General features: G+C 36.8%; 1 protein-coding gene across 2 annotated transcripts in view; it reads right to left on the minus strand.

Moving 5' to 3' along the window:
* The window catches only part of fras1 (Fraser extracellular matrix complex subunit 1), a 271,118-nt gene that overhangs the window by 114,053 nt on the left and 134,600 nt on the right, over nucleotides 1-22,465 (minus strand). For both annotated transcript variants that reach the window (XM_017306806.1, XM_008417773.2), the window contains 2 exons: nucleotides 13,322-13,462; nucleotides 10,276-10,422 (listed from right to left, as the gene is read on the minus strand). In XM_017306806.1, the coding sequence (XP_017162295.1) occupies nucleotides 10,276-10,422; nucleotides 13,322-13,462 (288 nt within the window). The remainder of the gene's footprint in view (nucleotides 1-10,275; nucleotides 10,423-13,321; nucleotides 13,463-22,465) is intronic.

Below are 22,465 nucleotides of genomic sequence, written 5' to 3' on the forward strand. Positions count from 1 at the left end.
TATATATTGGAACCAGATTTGGTGTTAACTTGGTTCAAAACTATATTCGGGAACTGGAGCGGACTCCAAACTGAATTGGAGGAAAAACCTTAAGTGAGTTTTCTCCAGGTGATCCAGCTTCTTCCCACAGTCCAGAAACATGACTGTTAATGAGGTTAATTGGTCTTTAAATTGTGCTGTTTCTGTGCAAAACTTTACTGATACTTTGTTAAATTTGAAAAAACGTAATTTTGTAATTATGGTGTTTCCGTTAGAAAAGAAACTAAATTAAAGTCACACGTGAATAAGTTTGTTCACATGACAAGTCATTAAAAATGACATTGCGCCATCATCCTTCTACCTCTTCATGTTGTCTTCTTTGTCATTTCCGCCAGTAGTAACATCCTGTTGTTGGTCACATGATTTGTGTGATGCAAAAGAAACATTTCCAATGGAGTTTCACGAAATCAACCAGTTTCGATACGGCCAAAAAAAACCCAATTTATTCACTTTATATTCAGCTTTTTTGAAACTGACATGTTTCCATTAAGTAAATTTATTTTCAGAAACCCAAGGTTAATGTAAACGCAGCTAAAGAAGATTAGGGGTGATGTAAAATGTGCTGCATGTTCCACCTTACTGAGAGCCTCGTTAGTATAGATGTTTGAAACCTAGATGCTCCACTCTCCTTCACTTTCTGAAACCTGAATCTCCTTGTTATTGTCTCCCACAGCAGATAAGAGCTGACCCACATGCTTCAGACAGAAGTACCGCCCATCCAACCAGAATACTCTGAGATTAGCTCAACAATGGCCAACAGCTCCAGGCGTTTTATCGGATCTGGGTTTTATGGCGTCTGGGTTGTGGGGACCTTTCAGTTGTTCGCCTTTGCAGAGATAACCATCAGCAGGGAGACGCAGAAAACCCCTGAAGGTGACGGCTTATCTCTGGACAACAGAGAACGACAAAGACTGGCCACACATGGGGGCATTGGAGTCAAAAGGAAAGATTTTACTCTATTGTTTAACTTTTCCAACAACAGAATCTGAATTAACTGCTTAGACAGAAGTAACAAACACTCCCATGTATTTTTCCTGCAATTTAACCAACACTAAACCCTTGTCGACATTTCTTTTTAGTTTCTCTGCGTTTCATGTTTTATGCAGCTCCATTTCCATTACTTTGCTATCCGTACCATGCTAAATTTAGAACAGTAAGAGCATATCTCCTCTAAAAGAAACTGACACTGCTTACACCAACACATCAGCCGAGCCCTGAGGGGCAAAATCCTGTTTGCATTTTGTGTCAAGTCTTCAAGAAGCAGCAATCTGAGATGTAATCACCACTGGAGAACAGACGGGAATGCTATTGTCTCACGCCATTTGCATTTTTCCCCCTGCATGTTTTCACATGAGGATTTTCGGCTCAATAAACATATTTAGTAAACACTCAATAAAGATTAAAAGAGAGGAAAAGGGTTAGAAACTGGAAAATAAATGAGTTTTCTGGTAATACACTGATAAAACAATATATTTACATACACACATTTCTCCATCTGAAAATGTGTGAGTGAAGCAACTACTGTGAGAAACTTGAAGAAACAAACCCAAAAGTAATTTTCCAAATGTATGTAAACATCTGAAGTCAAGGGAGACACATGTTTTCTGGCATTTAACAAATAGAAATAATTTAGGTAATTCTCACTAAAACAAGAAAAGTTTGGTCTCATTTAACTCCAGAGAGTGAGAAAAAAAAAGTTGTTTGTCTTTTTATTGAATGTATGCAAATATCTGGTTTCAACTATATGGACTAAACATACTGGCAGAGATGATGAATGTATTCTGAGCGAATGGAAAACCGCTGCGCTTTTAGCAGTAACAGCAATATTTGTTATTGCATCATAGAGCAATAACAGAAATAGCTTACAAATGAGGTTACGTTCACACGGCAGGTGAATTCGGCCCATATCTGACTTTTTCACAGCAGCCTGAGGGGCCCAAATTCGATTTGTGTCACTTCCAAATGTGGAACTAAATTGGACGTTTAGTTTTCAGTCAGAACGGCCATGTTGCATTTTATCCAACTTTTACATCATTGGCGTGAGACATGCTTCATAATTGGGGGCTAAAAGGTCGTTGATATTAGTTGTGTTTTCTTCCTCTTGTTATGATGTTGTCCCAATACTGTCAGCTCCGATTCCTCAACAACTTCAAAAATCGATCCATAAACAATAAAACATTTCGCAGCTGTGTTGCGTCTAAATTCTTGTTCTGCGCGTGCGGGACAGTTTGGGCTCATAGACCGTTCACACAAAAGTCTGGCTCCGGCCGCATTTAATTAAAAAAAGAAAATCTGCAAAATAAAAAGAAAGAAAAAAAATTCAAGACCTGTCATGTGAATGTAGATATTGTTGTAGCCTAAGGGGTTCCGCAGGGAACAGTTCAAGTTCTCCTTTCTTTGTTCAACAGCTGTGATCAAGAACAACCAAATGATAAGGCCAGGCATTTATCATGTCATTAATGTGTTAATCTTCTAATCATGATATCCATTTTGATTCATCGTTGTCTCAATCAATTCAATTCGATGTTGGAACTGCCATTTTTACTATTTTCTGCACTGTTTGTTCAAATACCAATAAATTTGAAAATATGTCACTGTGTGCAGTTTAGTGATACGAATCACACTTCTGTACCTGGTATCCTTAAGAAGAGTATTACAAAAAATTTTAAGTGCAATATTTGTGTTTGTGGGGTTATGATTGCTCTGCCAGCCATACAGTTACCTAAAAAAGTAGAAATAAATAGTTTTCATCATCACTTTTATCATTATCAGAGTAGTGCCATAAACTATTGATACCGGACAATGGTTACCCGTCTCCGTTCGCGCACAGCATGTTGGTGGAGAACCTGGTGCTAAATGACCTGCAGACGACCTGATTATCAGGTTGGTAGGTAGATAGGTCAGTCAAACTTTATTAACAAACCAGCGTTCTGACAACTATCCCAGAATGCACCGCGTGCTTCTTCTTCTACGGCGAAAATGAAGTCGGCGGTTGCTTACCGTAGTTGCTAGACCTGTTGTGGCTCAATATTGGTCCATATATAAGGCGCACCAGATTATAAGGTGCACTGTCGGCTTTTGAGGAAATTGAAGGTTTTTAGGTGCGCCTTATAGTGCGGAAAATACGGTAATTAAATCATGAATAACATTTATACAATTGTTTTTTTAATTTGTGAAAGGTGGTGAAACCCAGTAAATGGAATGTCAATGATGTGGTTTGTCCAGGAGGGGCGCCAGAGAGCAATAAACCTCCATTAAAAACCATTTTATTCCTCCAGATTTTGTAGTTTTGCAAATCACAAAGTCTTTTTTAATGATTTCTCGGCAAAATCATTCTCACATTTATCTACATTCAAAGATGCTTCTTTTAAGGTAAAAAGATTCCAGAACTCAATTATCCAACTAACTGAATCTGATCTGGGGAGTTAATGATTTTCTGAGGATGGGAAAACATAACACAAAAGGAAGAGGAACAATTATTTGAAATGTCATCTAACAGTCAAACTTTCCATATAATATCACTTTGCAACAAAACCCGAATCAGCATTCCTGCTGCCAGCGCTCCGCAGGTGATCCCTCTCACAGCTCTGAACAAATTGCTCCACATCGGAGATAAGATAACTCAGGCGTCAAGGATTATTGACTGTGCAGCCTAAAACTGAATATAAAACTAAAATGGTATTGATTTTGCCCCTCGGAGTCCCTCTTTATAGCATAGTTACCATTTCTGAAGCACATAAAAAGATATTCTGAAGTTATAAATGTGCAGGACGGATGCTGCTGCTCTCCTGTTGCGCCGTTTTATGAGACATTACCCAGAGTTTCCTGCATCTGCAGCATAGATCACAGGAAGTTGCTTAATGAGGCTGATGTGTCTTTGCTGCTTAGCTAAGAGTTTGCAAAGTCAAAACAAGATCAAATTGGTTTCTTAAGGTATTTTGTAAGAGAGCAGAACGCGATCAGCAGGTTAGATGCCAGCGACTGTGGCGTGAGAATAACCGGAGCGGGAACCCGGGTGGCCCGTTCTGATGTGTGTTCACCTTGTCTGGGCATGTCGCCCTGACAAACGGATTTATAACCAAAGTTATTAAAGAAGTCATTCATTTCTCTTTCAGCTCAGATGTGTTTTGCTTTGGGCTCAGTCCCTTTTCATCCCTCGTTTTCAAATATCCATCGATCCAAGCAGGCAGGCTCTCCCGTAATCCCATGAAATGAACTTAGAGACGGCTTCTCAGGGTTTTCTGGAGGGATTTCAAAGTTCTGCTGTTTTCTTTGCAGCCACAATGTTCTCACATAATGTCTTTGCTTATTAAAAGCAAATTAATCCCTTCAGTTTTTAGTAACTTAAAACAAGCCTCTATGTCCTGCTGAAAAGTTAGTTGTTTTTTTTAATTTTATTTCAAGTGCACTGAGATATTTGCATAACCAGACCAAAAATACTTTGTACATTTTTCAGTTTTTGCAGTGTAAGATGCTTTCTGCTAACTTACAAGTAACATTAAAGCAAAATATAGTAACTTTTTAAAGTAAAAAATTCTTTAATATTGGTGAAAATGCAGATTACTTCACTTATACTATGGGAAAAATGTCCTGCTATAGGTGAATTTATCATACAGAGGAATTAGGACATTTTCATCAAAATTAAGGAAATATTTACTTAAAACAGGCTCCAACATCTTGCTGAAAGTCATTTGTAAGTTTTTTCTTATTTCCAGTAGAAACTAGACAAAAGATACTAGGTAAGATTTTGTTTTTTGTTTTTTGCAGTGTGAGAAACACACTGCAAAACACATTTGAAACACATTTGACAGAAGATGGTATGTTTAATCCAGTAACATGATTCCTAAAGTGCCATTCACCAAAAGTTGCAACCAGAGTCCAGAAAGTAAAATAAAAGGTTTTCTGAACGGCTGGTGAAAAATATCAGGTGGTTTAAAACTTTTGCACAACACTGAGTTTTAAGACTTTTCTCTGCTGTAGTTTATCTGTATTTCTGAGAGACATTTATGTTGTCAGAGTTAAGATGGTGTTTCCCACGACGATTCCTTTTAACACAGAAACATCGACTCAGATCTATACAGAAAATAGGAATCTGAGCGCTGCTGCAGTATAATTTTATTTTTTTTCCATTTTTCCTCTTTTTCTCTCAGTGTAAAAACTCCACAAGGTAATAAAAACACAAACTGCTCAAAAGCTCCCCTGGCAGGAGCTCACAATTAATACTGATGAAGTGAAAGCTCCATCGCAGCTAAACGGAGCAATATTGATCAGTGAATTATCCTGGAGAACGCCAGCGCTCTGAGTCGATACTGATACAGGTAGATAACTGCGGCAACATGCTACCAGCCATGTATCTTCAGTGTGGAGCGCTTTCAGGCTCACAGAGAAAAGAAAAACCTGCCTTTGTGCTTTATTTCGTTTTTATTATAAGTGGTTACCATGGTGACACGTCTATTTAAAGCTACGTACGGCGACAAACAACCAGAGGTGGGCAGGGTACCCAAAAATTTCACCCAACTAAGAGCAGCACTACTTCAACATATTTTTACTCGGGTAAAAATGAAAAGTAGACGTCCAGGAAATTCCTCAAGAATAAAAAATTGTTTGGTAAAAAGTCTACTCAAGTAAAGTTACACCATCTGACGGACCAAGGTATAAATTTAAGTGGAAATTTTGGTATTTTAAGGACCAAAATCACAATATTTCATATAAGAAACAAAAAGTAACAAAATAGGGCAAAAGAAAATTTTTACAAATCTTATTAAACTTTAACAGAAACTGCAGGTGTGTGCATGTGTCCGGTGAATTTTTGGTTAAAACTTGTTTGTTTTTCATTCAGTGGGTAGAAAATCCAGATATTTTACACAAGTAAGAGCAGAAATACTTCAAAATAAAATTACTCAAGTAAAAGTAAAAAGTATAACATAGTAAAAATACTGCTAAAAGTAATTTTTTTCAAAAAAGTTACTCAAGTAACTGTAATTGAGTAAATGTAACTAGTTACTAACAACTCTGCAAACTTTTTGTTCCCAAAAGGTTCTGATTGGAAGTTTCTGAAACATCTAAAGTGTTTCTCAGTTTTTATTTAACAAACGAAACACATTCAGGAAAAAAGAGAAGAAATAGATTGAGAGAAAGCAAGAGTTAAAACATTTTTAAAAATACAGTGGTAGTTTGTTTGTCATCACTGCCCCAAAAGGTAAAACCTTCAGTTTTAAAAAATAGAGGAGTTCTTGTTTGGGAACCAATGATGGAAGATTTATTAAGAAACCTCAATTTTTTTTTCAGCTTTTAATTTTTAATGTAGATTGGTTTTGGTTTTGACAATATCACTTAAAAGCTTTGCCAAGTTACACGCTCCAGTGCGTTTGGTTTCTGCTGTCAGCGGCTCATTAATAAAAGAGCCGCGCTTTTATTCAGCACAATTATTCTTCTACAACTGCTGCATATGTAAATCTGAAGGAAGGGTAGAAGCACCGTCTCACTTATTTGTGTAACAAAATCAAGTTAAAAGCAGGAGAGACAAAATGTCAAACACTTGTTAAATATATTCACATTTTTATCCCTTTTCATGGGATTTAATTTTATAAATTTCCCTTGAAGGAAATCTACAAAAAATGTGATGAATTCTGATTTGTTTGTTAAAATTTCACAAACAAAATGATAATTTAGCTGATTAAAGAAAATCAGCCACCTACCCCTATGTGACAACGGCATCTAAAGCTCTACGGGCCCCATTGGCCTCAGTAAAGGTCAGAGGTCATGATTCAACAACTGAAAATGGAGTCAAAACCACTGCTGGCCCACAAGAATAAAAGACCTCTCTCATATTGACCATCAAACATCCTGAAAAAATCGTCTACAAACTAATGAGGCTAAATTGGAGGTGGCCAACATTTACTGCATCTTTGAAAAGCAGAAGTGGAGCCTCCTGCACAACCAACAAAAATGCAGCAAGTTGTTTCTGGATAGTAAGTCAACGACAAAACTCTCGTAAAACCAGCTGACCAAACTTACTGGAGCTCAGCTTGGGTTGCTAGGTGACCGGCAGAGTTCTGTTTGGGTTGCTAGGTAACAGCAGAGTGCCAGTCAATTGTGACTCAACAATCTGCAGGTTTTTGAAATGGCTCATTTTCCAGACACCAAAAAATATTAATTTATTGCCAAAAATGGGTGAGATTTGTTTTCAAACTGTTTTTAGAAGCAATATAAACCCAAATGGAAGCATAAGAAATGTACAAAAGGGGAATTTTGCATAATAAGTCCATTTAAGAAGTTTTTTTGTTTGATTTTCTTGGTTTTTTTTCTTTTTGTTCTTTTTTTGCATTTTTCCATTTTTTCTTATTTCCCATTTTTGCTTGACTGATCAACAAACTCTAACATAAATACAATAGAAGATCAAGACATGCCATCTATCCCATAAAGCTTATTAAAAGGTTCAAATTCACATTTTTCACAAAATTTGAAAAAATACTGGCTAAATTAGGACATTTTAAGGAGTCAGCTCTGCCTTGTCAACACTGAAATATTTCTTTAAAGGTAAAGAAAGACTAAAGGGATCGATGATGGAGGTGGACAGGAAGAACCAGAGGAAGTGTGAGAGAATGATGGACGGAGAGAAGATGAGAAGAGACAGCAGACGGCGAGACATCTGCCTCTGATGGATCCCCTCATATAAGCTGATGACAGAGTGACAGCCTCAGTGATCAGGGAATAACATTATAACAAGACGTAAAGCTCAAGTTTTACATCAAACTGGACCCTCTAAAGTTAAGGTTTGTGAGAATTCAACAGGAAGTATTATTGTTTTCAGATTTAGACAGAACAAAGGTGAAGAATGATGACCAGAGTACCTCTTTGGCCCAGATGAGTCTTGTTTCAAAGCTGATTCCAGATCAGTGTGCGTGTTTGCAAACAACCATAAGAGTTTAACCGGCTTATCTGGCGTCAGCAGGATTAGTGGCTTAGAGAGGGAACTTCCATTTAGAGTCTTAGTTTTCACAAAGTCACTTCTTCTTCGTCTGAGTCCATCACTATGGAAACTTGTGCTGGAGTCCAAAGTTGCTCCACAGCAGGAAATCAATACATTAAAAAAAAAAAAAAAGCAGCGCTACCCGATAAGGCAGGTCTCTCAGCTTACTCTGAGCTTCCACTGCTGGGACTTTCTCAGAGAATCACAATACATTTAATAAGGTCAGGTCTAAAAAAAATCCATGTTTGCTGACCCAAACCATCCCTGGAGGTCAGAGCTCTGCCTCCATTCAGAACCAAATGTTTCAAGAAGTCATTTAGTCCCACAGCCACGCACTTCATAAGGACGATATTTAAAGGGCATATTTCAGCATATTTTGGTGACAGCACCAACATAAATAAATAAAAATTTGGCCTTTCCGCTCATTTTCAAGCAGAGAAGCAACAGGAAAGCAATGTTTCTCTCTCTGGAGGCTGGCTTTTATAGAGTGGGGTCGACATAGGTCAGCTATGAACTGAAAACAGATTATTTGGTTCAATTAACTTCAACTGAAAATGCTTAAAAAGACGGTTTATGCATATAAATTAATGACTTCTGGTGTCTGGAAAACAAGTCGTTTCAAAAACTTCCTGATTATCAAGTCGCAATGACAGGCACTGCGCCGTTACCTAGCAACCCCAGCGCAGCTCGGCTGTTACTTAGCAACCCAAGCTTTACTCCAGCGTGTTCGGTCAAGTTGTTTTACCTCTGTATGCGCTGTACAATGGCTGCTGGAAAAGACCAGTGTATAGTTGTCGACTTGCCATTCAGAAAAAACTATGACTAAAGTCTTCAGTCTGGTGCTTTGGTCGCAAATAGCTCTTTTTTTGAAGAAAGTATAAAAAAAATTTTATTTTTCATTTATTTTATTTGTCATTTCTGTTATTTTGTTCATTTATTTTGGATATTTAAAATGTCTTCTAGCGTTAAATGTTTATTACAATTTAAAGTTTATTGATCTTTAATAATGTGTTCTTGCATTATTATGGTATTATTACTATCATATTACTTGAAAATGGTCTCAATACTACAATATTATTGTTTATCGCCATAACTTCTGGAACTATTTATTGTTATTGTGATTCCCTGAAATAAAACCCAGCAAAATAAACTGACTTGAAGTTAAAGAATAAAAATTAGATTAAACCTTTTGTTGGGTAATTAAACCTGCAAACCCTCATAATTTTTCTTTTCCTTCTGACTGGTTTTGATTCGACTTCCCTTCATACTGGTATGTAATATTTATTTTTCTCCTTGCTAAAAATAAAAAGCATTTCTTTCTTTCGTTTCTTCTCTGCAGCAGAGAAGAACAGTTTGTTCAGCTGTTTGTCACATCAAAGATTCTCTTAAGTTGAGCATTTGCTGCACAATTTGTGACCATTTTCAGTGGATTTCCCACTTGTGCAACTATTTTTTTGGGATCAAACCGAGTTTCAGCTCAACTGTGTCGTGCTTCATAAAACGAACAAGAACAGATGATTAACTCACAACCAGGAAATATACAGCTACAAGAAATCAAACCCCATGATTGATTGATGGACGGACAGGCGGATGAATTTATTAATTATGATTAAAAGCTGTAAAAAGTAGGAATTAAAGATGTGAACCTTCATTAAAACCTGTATTAATTAAACCAAATATCATTCAGTACGACTTTAAATCTTTAGTATTTACTACATTTCTTCAATAAACTACATTTTAATTGACTGGGTGCATTTTAACCCTAATTATAATAGAATTCCCACATTATTTACAACATTCAGGTTTCCAAGCAGCTGTTTGGAGTTAGAATGTTGCTGCTTAATTTCTCTTGCTAAAACAGGTAATTCCTCATGAATTGTAGATTTGATGCAAATTAGATCCTTTAAGTAGACTTTTTAAATCTAAATTGAAAATGCTTCTAAAGTTCAAAAGTTAACGACTTTGACGAGAAGATATTAATAAGAAAAACAAGCAAAAAGTAAAAGTTCCCACCAGAAATTTCATCTTTAAACATTAAAACATACTAAGCAGAAAGAGGAGATAAAAATTAAAATGTAACAGACATGGCTGTTGTTGAAACCTGCAGAAGAAGCGGTATGTCTCGGTATGTCATCATGCGAAGCTGGGTGGGCAGAGGAAAACTCGACTCCTGGCAGACCTGGAGATTAATTTCCCAGTAGAGTCCAGTGCCGCTGCACAAACAAGCCCTCCTGGCTGCATATTTCATAAAAACAGCGACTTACTGAGGCACTCTGCGGTGACGGCGCTGAGGAAGCGGCCCTCCTGGCAGCCCGTGGTGCAGTAGCCGCTCTGCAGGGCGCCCCCCGGGGGACAGGAGGTGCAGTCCGCCTGGGACGGGCCGGAGCAGGTCTGGCACGACGGATGACATGCTGAGGAAAAATAGGACACGGATGATGGTGATGATGATAAAAACTCACAGAAATTCAGCTGTCATTAAAAAAAAAAAACTGCTTCCTTTCTGGAAATCTGTTGGAAAAAAAAAAATTATTTATTATTTGACCTTTAAATGTACAGGTTGTCTCACTGAGATCCAGTGGCTCATTGAAAAGAGAAGCAGGTTTTGATAAAACAAAATTGTAAACACAAATAAAATTGTTTTGTTGTAACTTCAGAAATGTATAGAAATTATTGCTTTGTTTAAAAAAAAAAAAAAAAAAATCAATCCTACAGAGAATTACAATTTATAGTCCTGGCAGTTCTGATTTTAGTCTTTTTAATTTTTATGCAAAGTAACAATATAGAGATAAATTGGGGCCATAAAGTCTGGTCAAAAGAAAAAAAAATGAAACTGAAAAAAAGATGTAAAACAGAAAAATTATTTTGAAACTGAAAAAAAAGGCTTGAAAACTAAAATTTGAAACTCAAAAGTAGTTTTAAACTTTTTGTTTCACATCTCTTTTTTTCAGTTTCAATATATTTTTTAAAATTTCAAATATTTATTTTCAGTTTAATTTTTTTCATTTCAACAAACTTTATGACCCCAATTTAGCTCCATAGAAAACCCTTTCACATAGCTGATCTAGCCTAATACTGGTAATTTAATTTACATATTTTCATGCATAATCTTATTTTTGTTTAAATATAAACTGGTGGAATTTGATACCGTTTGGACCTTATAAAATTATTTAAAATAAATATTTTTATTTGTTTATACTTTTGTCAGTTATAATTTAAACAGAATCTCTGTTTAAATTATAAACAGAGATTCTATTCAGATTTCTATTTTCTGAATAGAAATCAGAAAATTTCTTTTTTTTTTCCTATTTTTAAGTCAGTAATAGGTGCAGTTGTTTGAGGATGGTTCTTTTGTGGTCCAAAAGAATCGGTGCCAAGTATGATATTGGGTCACAACCAGCCTTCAAAGTACTTTTTTTCCCATAAACTTTTTTTTGCAGCTCGTTGTTTTATGAACTTTTAAATTAGAGCAGAAAAGCTGATGATGCAAAAGAAGCCAAAACTCTCAGCTAAGCTGCTAAAAAATAATGAGCTATCCCGCCATTTTGCAGGGATCTGACTTGCTTTAAATATATGAAGAATAAATTAATATAGAAATTTCAATTATTAAAAAAAAAAAAAAAAAAAGAAACTCCCAACTGCCAGAAAGTTTCCTTAAACTTCGGTCTCATCAGGAAATCCCTCTAACGAGCTAATTAACCGTGAAGTAAGCAAACAGAACCCATTCATTCTGCCGTCCCAGAACCGAACATAATCACAGAACATTCTTCTTAACTGCCTCCATCTTTCCTCATTTGCACTTTTCAATTACTAACGCCAGGGCTGGCCTAAAAAGCATTAAGAGAAATGTTATTCTGCAGCAGAAAAGAAGCTAAATTCATCGTTTTCTAAAAGGACCGGCTGCTTAATGTGCGACGGGGAAGGAGGAGGGTCACACCGCTGCAAATGAGGTCAGAGTCAGTAGAGCAGGCTGAGGTAATGGACGACAGATTAGAGCAAATGGATTTTCATTAAGGAGGTGGACAAACACAATGAAGAAAAGCTGCTGAGCTCTCTCCAGTTGTTAACGTGCTATTGTCCTAATCCAAGCCTAATGTCGCTAAATGGGGTTTCTGTTGCCCAACAGGAGGCAGTGGGACAACGAGACGGCGGGTTGAGTACAGATCATCGTTAACGCATCCGATTAATCTTTAGCGCATAGAGAACGAGGTGCTGAGCGGCAAATTTTACTTTAAAAAACACGGTGATCGACGTTTGGATAAAACAACAAAATGATTTATTTTAGACCTTCCTGCACTGCAAAAACACAAAATCTTACCAAGTATTTTTCTCTAGTTTATCGTGCAAATATCTTAGTACACTTCAAATAAGCCAAACTAATTAACAAGTAACTTTTCAGCAAGATATGGAAGCTTGTTTAAGTCAATAATTCTTTAATTTTGATGGAAAAAAAAAACTAGTTCCACTAGCAGATTAAAAATGTGCCAGTTGAACTTTTTCTGTCAAAATTAAAGAATTATTGACTTAAATAAGTTTCCATATGTTGCTGAAAAGTTACTTGTAAGTTAGTTTGGCTTATTTCAAGATACTGTACAGTTTTACATTTATTAATATTGATAGACTTGTTCACTTATAACTTTTGTCCCATGTCATAAGTGTTGCAAGTTATTTAATTTGCATATGTAAATATTTCCTTAATCAACGTCAAAGTCATCAAAGACTTTCAACTTGATGACTTTGGCCCATATTGCCAAACGCTTGGCATCAATAAGTCATCAATCAATCAGCATCTGGTGACAAAAATTATCTCCACCAGGTCAGAGATGAAAAATCAACATTGGAAATACTAATTATTCATCTAAATTGGATGTTTTTAATGATAAAACTGCTTCAAAGAGGGTTTTTATTTTAATAAAGTATAAAAATACAATACTGGACTCTAAAAATGTTGGAGAAACAATTTGAAAGGTTGATGAAAACTTTCAACATGACAAAAACTAAAACCAAATAAACACAAAACTTGCCTTGGAACATAAAATAAACAATTTTTACTCTCATTTTTCACTCAAACTGTTTTCATAACTGAGTAAAGAAAAAACAAGTTTCAAAGTAAACTTGTTTCCATTTCGCTGAGAAGCTTCTAACCTTGGCGATTTGAGGTCATCTGTGGAAAAAGTGGACAATCTGTCGAGTTCTCTGCTCTTCAAAATGCCCAGTTAGAGCTCAGAGTTTACAGCTGAGGCTTTAATTAAAGCCTTGGGAAGGCAATGCCACAGTCAGCGTGGCGCACCGAGGCTCAATCATGTTTCTCACCTTGGCATTGGCCGTCCCGGGCGAAGAAGACCTGTGGGCATGTCTGAACGCAGCGACCCTCAAACAAGCTGGACGGCGACGAACAGGAGGAGCAGTCTGCGTCCGACGGGCCGCCGCAGCGCAAACAGGACGGATGGCAATCTGGAAAAGGATGGGAGGTTTTATATCTGCAACAAAAACTATAAACACAGAGGAGCCAAGAGCAGAACTACAGCGGGGGACAAACAGAAGATGATAAATTAATGTTTTATTTAACATAAAACACAATAATCTGCAATTTTAAATAAAAAATCTGAATCAGTTCTGCTTTGGCTCGGATTAAATCATTAGGATCAAAATTAAATCAGGAAGCTACTCCAAGACAAAACATCAAATCCATCCTAACAGAAAACTATACGAGTTATTCTGCTGCAGAGAAGGTTTAAGCATTTAGATCCTATAGAACAAGAGTAAAAGTAAGATTTACATTTTTGCTCCTACTGATTAAAAACAAACAGACCAACACAGAGATGTGTGGAAAGCAGACACAAAAATAAACTGCTGTTACATCTTCAAGTTATTCAGTGCAGGAAAACAGAAAAAAAATGAAATCACTGGTGTAAAATTTTTTATCCACTTGGGAGACATGGAGAGTAATTTCTTTCAAATATTGGAAGTAGAATGGAAAAAGGAATAAGAAAGAAAATAAACAAAACAAACAAAAAAAGGAAAAATTGTGTGAAAAAGACAAGAATTGAACAAAAAAATAAAAAAGGAATAAAAACAAGAAAAAATTGAACAAAAAAGGAAAAAGGAAAATAAAGGAAAGGACAGTGGCGCAGTTGGTAGAGCTGTTGCCTTGCAGCAAGAAGGTTCTGGGTTCGATTCCCAGTCTTTCTGGGTGGAGTTTGCATGTTCTCCCTGTGCATGCGTGGGTTTTCTCCGGGTACTCCGGTTTCCTCCCACAGTCCAAAAACATGACTGTCAGGTTAATTGGTCTGTCTAAATTATGGTTGTGTGTCTCTGTGTTGCCCTGCGACAGACTGGCGACCTGTCCAGGGTGACCCCGCCTCTCGCCCAGAACGTTAGCTGAAGATGGGCACCAGCAACCCTCCCGACCCCATTAAGGGACAAGGGTGCAAGAAAATGGATGGATGGATGGGAAATAAAGTATAAGAGGACAAAAAGAAAGAAAATAGACAAAATGTAACAAAAATAAAAATGGAAAAAGGGGAACAAAGAAAAAGACTGAAAAAGAGGGAAGAGCAACAAGAAAAAAAAGGGCAAAAAGAAAAAAGAGTCAGAAGTCAAAGAGTTTTTTATGTTAAAGACAGAAAAATAATTGCAGAAATTCTGTCAGCTTTTTGTCTGAACCTCCAGGTTCACCAGCATTTGTTCTTCCTTTGTCATCCTCAGAGAAACACAACCTCTTCCTGAGCCTGGTCCAGTTTACCTGAGTTCACCTTCCAAACAGAAACATGGAGACAAATTTGCTTTGAAGAAATTTCTAAAAACAGCTGGCAGAGAAGAAAGACACAACTGCTTCAAGGCTGATGGTTTTCTGAAGCAAATTCAAAGCAAGAGGCGTATCCAAGGACGAAACTGCTCCGAGTGCGTCCTTGAAGTTTATTGACCAAAGAAAAGAAAAGAAAGAAAGTGCAGTTAATTAGCGTTGTTAAGATGGAAGGCTGTATAAATATGGGAGGCTTTTATCCACTCATCTTTATGGGTTTATTTTAACTTCTCCATTTTACAGGGTAGGTTTGATTATGCAGCAAACAAGGAAAATAAAAAACAAAAAACTGTCAGTACACTGCAAAAACACAAAATCAAATCAAGTACTTTTGGTAGTTTCTAGTGTAAATATCTCAGCACACTTGAAATAACACAAAACTAACTTATAAGTAACTTTTTCAGTCAGATAAAGGAACTTGTTTTAAGTCAACAATTCTTTAATATTGATGAAAAAGTCCTAGTTCCTTTGGCAGATTATTTCACTCATAATAAAACATTTTCCTATAAACTTTTTCATCAATATTAAAGAATCATTTAATTAAAACAGGCTCCTATCTTGCTGAAAAGTTACTTGTAAGTTGGCTCTGTCTTATCTGAAGTGAACTAACTGGACAGAAATTACTTAGAAAGGTTTTGTGTTTTTATAGTGTACGACTCTTCGGCCCTCGTTATTACCTCTAAAATCTGGAGTAACTTTCGTTCTGGTTCTGCACGGTCGTTTTAGAAATGGCTTAGCGAACAGAACTTTCTTTCTCATCTGTTATTTCATCTGGGTCTAACAGCATCAGTTCGTTTTTAAATAATTTGGCTCCTCCAGTCAGTAGCTGCATTTCCACTTACAAAAACAAAAATAAATCTGCTTAATGGAAACATGTAAATTTTCAATAAAAGTTTTAGAAAATTTGGGACGACGTGTTTTTGTTCCGCATCACACCAGTTTGTGCACTACGACTGTCTTCCCTCAGTTTATCAAAAGTTAAGTTTCTGTCATTTGACAGTTTTATCTTTCATCTCGGATGATGATCGCTAGCGCCACGGATTAATTATTAAGAAGTCTCATGTGTTTACATCTGTCACTGCCATGATTTTTAATCATTTGTCACATGAACAAGATTACTCGCATGTGATTTTAAATGCATTTCATATTTAATTGAAACACCGCTTGTGAGTGATCAGGCCTGAAATGTAACCAATAAACGAGTAAATCACAGTTTATTTATGATTTTAAAATGACAGAGTCTTACTTTGACGGAGAATCACGTTTGTTTTGGTGAGATTTTTAGCCTTAATTAATAAAATAATCATTTTCAAACATATTTTTGAACATTTAAGGGTAACAAAAGAGCAAAACTTTAGCTTTTCACAGCTCTATAAGGGTTTGCAATGCAGACAGTTGAAGATGAGAATATTTATAAACTGCAGCAGTCAGAGCACTGACCTGTAGAAAATAAAATAAAATAAAAAGATTAGATCCCCTCGGCCAGAGATGACCTTCTGCCATCCCTCTGTATCCTGGACGTTCACCTAAAGATAATAGTTACAGCTGCTTAGTCCAAGCTGGGGCTGGTAACCAGAACCTCTGACCAGATATCCGCTATACAGCTTCATTTTGAATAGCTCAATAACACATAAATAGATATTTTTTGCATGATTTTCATGTGAGAAACATAAAATGTTGGAAGCTGTAAGTAAAATTATGTGAGAACAGAATCAGCAAAAAATAAAATAATGATTACCTGTCTTCCTTTTCTGTTTTAGGCCCAATAAAAGTCCAAATATAAATAATTTCAGATTCACTTTGTGTCAAAATAATTTTCATATCGGATGCTTAAGATGAGTTGTTGTTGTAAAAGGAGTCAAAAAATTTTCTGGTGAAACAAATATAAAACATCTCCGTCCTTTATTTGCTTTATGTTGGACTACAGAGTTGCAAATGTAACAATTTCCTCTGTTTATCTCCAACAAGGACATCTCCTGCATCTGAGAACAAAGTTTTTCAGGAAACTTTGTTCAAGTTCACCTGAGCTCTTCTGCACTCCTGCAACAGAATAGACATTCAGGCTGAAGAAGTGCTCTGATTAGGAGCAGAAAACAGTATTTAGCTCCAACAGGGCCGTGAAAACTCAACGTACCGAAGGACAGGATGCTCACTGGAGAAAACAGACGATTTAGAGTAGATATGTTCTTTATAACAACCTTCCAGTTTTACTCTCTATGCCATTCCTGACGTCCTGATGTTTCCCATCCAGGCAGCTTCCTCTGCCTGAGATCCTACTTTTATAAAAATCTACAGATTTATTCTGCTTTTAATCTTAAAAGTTCACTCGATGTTTGTGTTTTTGATTTTTTTTTAAAAAAGGGGAACTACATTTTGGACGTTTTTTTATACTTCCATTTGGGATTTTACTGCTTCTAAAAACAGCCAAAGCGATTACAAAGTTAAAAACACCCAACTGATTTTTGGGGAATAAGTTCATGTTTGTTGTTGTCTAGAAAACGAGTCATTTCAAAAACCTCTGTAATGTAACATCACGAATCAGCAAGCACTGCACGCAACTCAAAACTCTCTGTTATTGTGTTGCTAAATTACAAATGCAAACACAACACAACCTCTTTTTTGATTTCCACGTGTTCGACATCATTGGGAAGCTTGGACTCCATTTTCAGAATCTGTAAAAAAAAAACCTGAGTCGACATGTTCACGTTTACAAAACAGCACCACCCTTCTCACCAGGAGGATGTGGGTTAAGAAACTAATATTTTCATTTCAGGTTGAATATCTAAAGACGTTGGCTATTTCAAGTTAGGTGGTCCGTTTGTCAAATGGGTTAAGTTTGAGAAACACTGACCTGTTCAACGAAGTTCACAGGTCACCTTCACAACAAAACCAACTGTTTATACTTTAACTTGCGCTTTTAGCTAAATTTACTCCGACATGTGAGCAGCCCTGAATCTGGCTTTTCTTCCTCGCAGCTTTTCATGTCGGCTTTGGCAGCGCGAAGACAAATAGCCGAGCGACGCTATCGGCCCCGGCAGCCGGGCCAAGCCGCAGACCGGCTGCTGCTGCTGGTGGCAGCAGCAGACAAAAGGCCCGTCAACAAGCAGCTGGAAGCCCAGGGTCTGTGTGCACAGCTACGCTTCCTTTATATTTGCCCTGAAGTATTTATGTTTACAATCATGCCTGGGTTCTTTCCCTCCTGTCAGCGAAAGCGCAAACTCGTGTACAAAATGCATGATGGAACCTGGCAGGAGCAGACGGGGAAGCTACCTGAGCCAAACCAACAATTTGAGTGTTTGAGCAAAAATATTTACCCTCTGGGAGACGATCAGCGGCAAAGCAAGGGCTTTATAACACTGAAATGCAACATTGGCGTCCATTTTACTCATCTAACATGTCAGAACAAGCTCCACGCCAGGGGTGTCCAAACTTTTCACCAAGCGCGCCTAAATGGACGTTATTTATAAGCTTGCCATAATAAATTTTGCTAAACTGTCCCAGAGGTTTTTTTTTGTGATAAACGCTATTATTGTTGTTGTAAGATCATTTTAAAATAAAATTATGGTAAAGGCATAATATTAATGCAAGAACACAACCTCAAAGATCATTTAACTTTAATTCCTGATTAATATTAAACACTGGAACTGGAAGACATTTTAAATATCCAAAGGGCAAATAATTTCACTTTTACAACACATTTTTGTCTTGTATAATTGAAATAATCTGCATAACTTTTTCATCAATATTAAGGAATTATTGACTTAAAACCAGCTCCTGTGTCTCACTGAAAAGTTACTTGTAAGTTAGTTTTGTCTTATTTCAAGTGTGTTAAGACATTTGCAACAGAAACTGGACCAAAAATACTTGGCAAGATTTTGCTTTTCTTGTTTGTAGTCGCAGAAATTTAGCATAGATGTTTTTGTGTGTGGGAGGTTTTTTTTATCTTACTGTCTTTTAATAAACATCCAACCAAAGACTGAGTTTGCAAACTAACCTGTGGCTAAAACAACAGTTGCTCTGTTTTTCACATGTAGCACTGTGTGCTGTCTTTGATTAAGTAAATTTGAAGTTTTTGCAGTGTAGTTTACAGCTATCATAACTGAAGTGACTCCCGTTCGTTTCTCTTTGGGTCTTAAAGTTTGGTTGTAAAAAGACAAACTTTACATTATGTGGGTAATAATTTCACCCCGATTAAAATAAAAAGTTTCCATATGTATCAACCTCCTGCGCTGGACGGGGCAAATTTGAAACATTCCTCACCTGAAGTTCAATCAGTCTAGTTTGAGTCCAAGAGTCGCAGTTTGGAAACCAACATGGCTGCAGGTTCATAAACTAATTTGATGCAAAACGTCCAAAGACTCAGAAGGACGTAGAGCTACAGTCAGTTCAGTAGCAACTGGTTAATTACATTTATTTGAGTAACTTTTTAGAAAAAAATTACTTTTACGAGTATTTTTACTAAGCTGCACTTTTTACTTTTACATTAATAATTTTGTTATACAGCATTTATAATCTTACTTGAGTAAAATTTCTGGATTTTCTTCCCACTGAATGGAAAACAAACAAGTCGCAACAACAAAAAAAATCAGCAGTTTTCAGCAGTTTTTGTTAAAGTTTCATGTTTTTTTATAGAAAAACTGATTTGGATAAAGATTTTTTACCTGATTGTTATTTTTGTAACATATGAATTACTTCAATTTTGGTCCTAAAAAAAACACAAACATTTCCATTTAACTATGTTTTGCTCCATCTGATAATGTAATTTTAAAATATTAAATTATTGATAAATTGATCAGTTACTCAGTACTCGAGCTAACTTTTTACCAAATACTTTTTCACTCTAGAATAATTTCCTGCACGGCTACTTTCTACTTTTACTTGAGTAAACACACGTTGTAGTAGTGCTATTTTTATTTCAGTAAATTTTTTGTCTTCTGCCCGCCTGTCTGCATTTCTACACATTTCATTATTAAACACAGAGAGCTTCTCACTCTTTACTGCAGCTCGGTTACCTAATTTGTTGCACATCGATTCCTGCAGCTCCCAGATTCACAGACCTCCTCATCAACACGTTATGCGCTGCAGCCGCTCCCAGAATCAGATCCATTACTCTGTTTGGAGCTTATCGGGTCATAATTTGAGGTGGGCTCAGTCGATGAGGTTTTGATTTAGTTTGTGCGCGCTCCTTAATGCTCTCCATAAATGATCGTCCCGGTACAGTGCAGGGCTCATCATCATACAAAAGAGATCCGCTAACCGTACGACAGAAGCACAGGCAGACAGCTGGTTTCTATACTCTCAAGCATCATTCACATCGATCCCCCGTGGTAGGGAGCGCAGAAAGACTTTTGGAGGAACAAATACAAGGAAATCAAATCTGGTGAAGGATATAAAAAGGAGAGTTGTTTCCATGGTTTGTTTTAGCCAAAAAATGTTTCAAGCTAAGGCAGAAATCAAGTTCTCTGGGGGTTTTTCCAACACTTAAATCCATAACGAGAACAAAATGTTTAATTCAGAAATACTTTATTTATCTCAAAGGTAAATTAAATGTTTATTTGTTGGGATCTTCTGAGGGAGAAACTTGTCGGTAACAGATTTACTTAAAGGTGTTTTCACACCTCAAGTGTTTGGTTTTAAAATGAACTGTTTTAGTTTTCCCGGTTTGTTTGTGTAGATATGAAAACAGCAGCAGAACCGAGACGGTTTGGAGGAGCCGGTCAATTCAGAAATACTTTATTTATCCCAACAGGAAGCTAAATGTCAGCTGGTTCTTTGTTCTGTTAGTTTGTTCTTAGTTGGTTTTCAGTTGTTTCTTGGTTGATTAGCTAGTTGGTTATCAGTTGACGTTTGGTTGTTTGTAGTTTGTTTTTAGTGTGTTAATTGTTGTTAGGTAGTTTTTTATTGTTGGTAGTTAGTTGGTTTTCAGTTGTTTGGCTGTTTTAATGTTTTTAAATATGGTCATAATAACAAATGTATGGAATAGTATTTTCACAAAAGAATGGCATAAAAAATGTTTTTAAATCTAGTTTTTTTGTCATTATGTTGAAAGTTTGTGCATTTTTTATTAAATTTTCCACAAATATAAACCCTCAGAAGAAAATGTATCCATCCTCTTTAGCCAAAGTTGTTATATTTTTATTTATTTTGAATCCCAAAGAAATAGAAATAGAAAACAACCAGTTTTCTATTGTAGGCACTTAAAAATATTCATGCACAAGTTGTCTTTTCTCCCTCATTTCTGCAACATGGGTCATTGAGTATCTCATGCTGGGAGAACAAAACATCCCTACAAACTAAAACTATGACCTCAGATAACAAAAAATAAATGTTTTGTGTGGAAGAAATGATGAATTTAAGGAGGAGGAAACTTCCTGCACTCCACTCCTGCTCTGATCGTCTGCAGTCGATAGCTGGACGCCCATGTTAAGGTCAGGAATCCACTCAGTCATCCGAGTGCTCACCGGCTCCGGCTGCTGTGTGTGTGTGTGTGTGTGTGTGTGTGTGTGTGTGTGTGTGTGTGTGTGTGTGTGTGTGTGTGATGCAGGCTAACACATCCTGCTCTGCTTCAGGACAGGCCCGGTTATCTAACAGAGCAACACGGAGTCAGACAAAAGGCCGCATTGTTCCCCGGCGAACACCTGAACCCGCCGACGGGAAGCTTTTGTTGCTGAAACGAGTCGAAGACTGGAACAACTTGTACATGTTACCACGAATAGAGCCGTACCGATGTTTCATTTATCAAATTCGCCGACTGTAGTAACTCTGGCAGCTTCGACAAAGAAAAACTTGATGGTCTTCAGACTGAGATATTAGTGGAGTGCAGCTCCCTGCTGAACAACTAAATGTATTTTCAAATAGCAAAGACAAAACAACAAAACTCTCTACATTGGGGTAAAAAAGAAAAATCCCAGTGGACATAAATATATCCTGAGATTTGATAGAAATGTCTCTTGCATGATATTCCCAGTGTCGTATGTTGGATGTTAGCAACTTTCACGCAGGGAAAAAAGTAAGATAATGCAGGAAGGGAAGCAAGAACGGAGGTTTGATCTTTATTTTATTTATTTGTTAGAGATGCAAAACATGCAGATGAAGAAAATTAAATATAAGATTTGTGTAAATAAATGCAAAAAAATTGTTGGTGTTTGGAAATGAAATTGGTTTCTATTGTCTCTTGGTGTCTTATTCTCCTTTATATTTCTTTTTTCTTTTTATGGTATATTGGCTTAACTGTTTGGTCATTTGTTTCTGACCTAAATCCTTATAAATATGTTACCCATACAAACTTGGACTGTATTGTGTCTCTGTCTCTTTAAGAAGCTCCTGCTCTTTCTGAAACTCCGCCTTCAGGAAGTCATCACGTCATGGCTCCTCCATTAACCCTTTAACAACATTTATAAAAGCGTTTCACCGACAGGTAGCTCCTGTGACGACATGTAGCTCCTGTGATGACAGGTAGCTCCTGTGATGACAGGTAGCTCCTGTGACGACAGGTAGCTCCTGTAACGACAGGTAGCTCCTGTAACGACATGTAGCTCCTGTGATGACATGTAGCTCCTATGACGACATGTAGCTCCTATGACGACATGTAGCTCATATGACGACATGTAGCTCCTATGACGACATGTAGCTCCTATGACGACATGTAGCTC

The sequence above is a fragment of the Poecilia reticulata genome, linkage group LG9, assembly GCF_000633615.1.
Source record: "Poecilia reticulata strain Guanapo linkage group LG9, Guppy_female_1.0+MT, whole genome shotgun sequence".
Taxonomy (NCBI): Eukaryota; Metazoa; Chordata; class Actinopteri; order Cyprinodontiformes; family Poeciliidae; genus Poecilia; species Poecilia reticulata.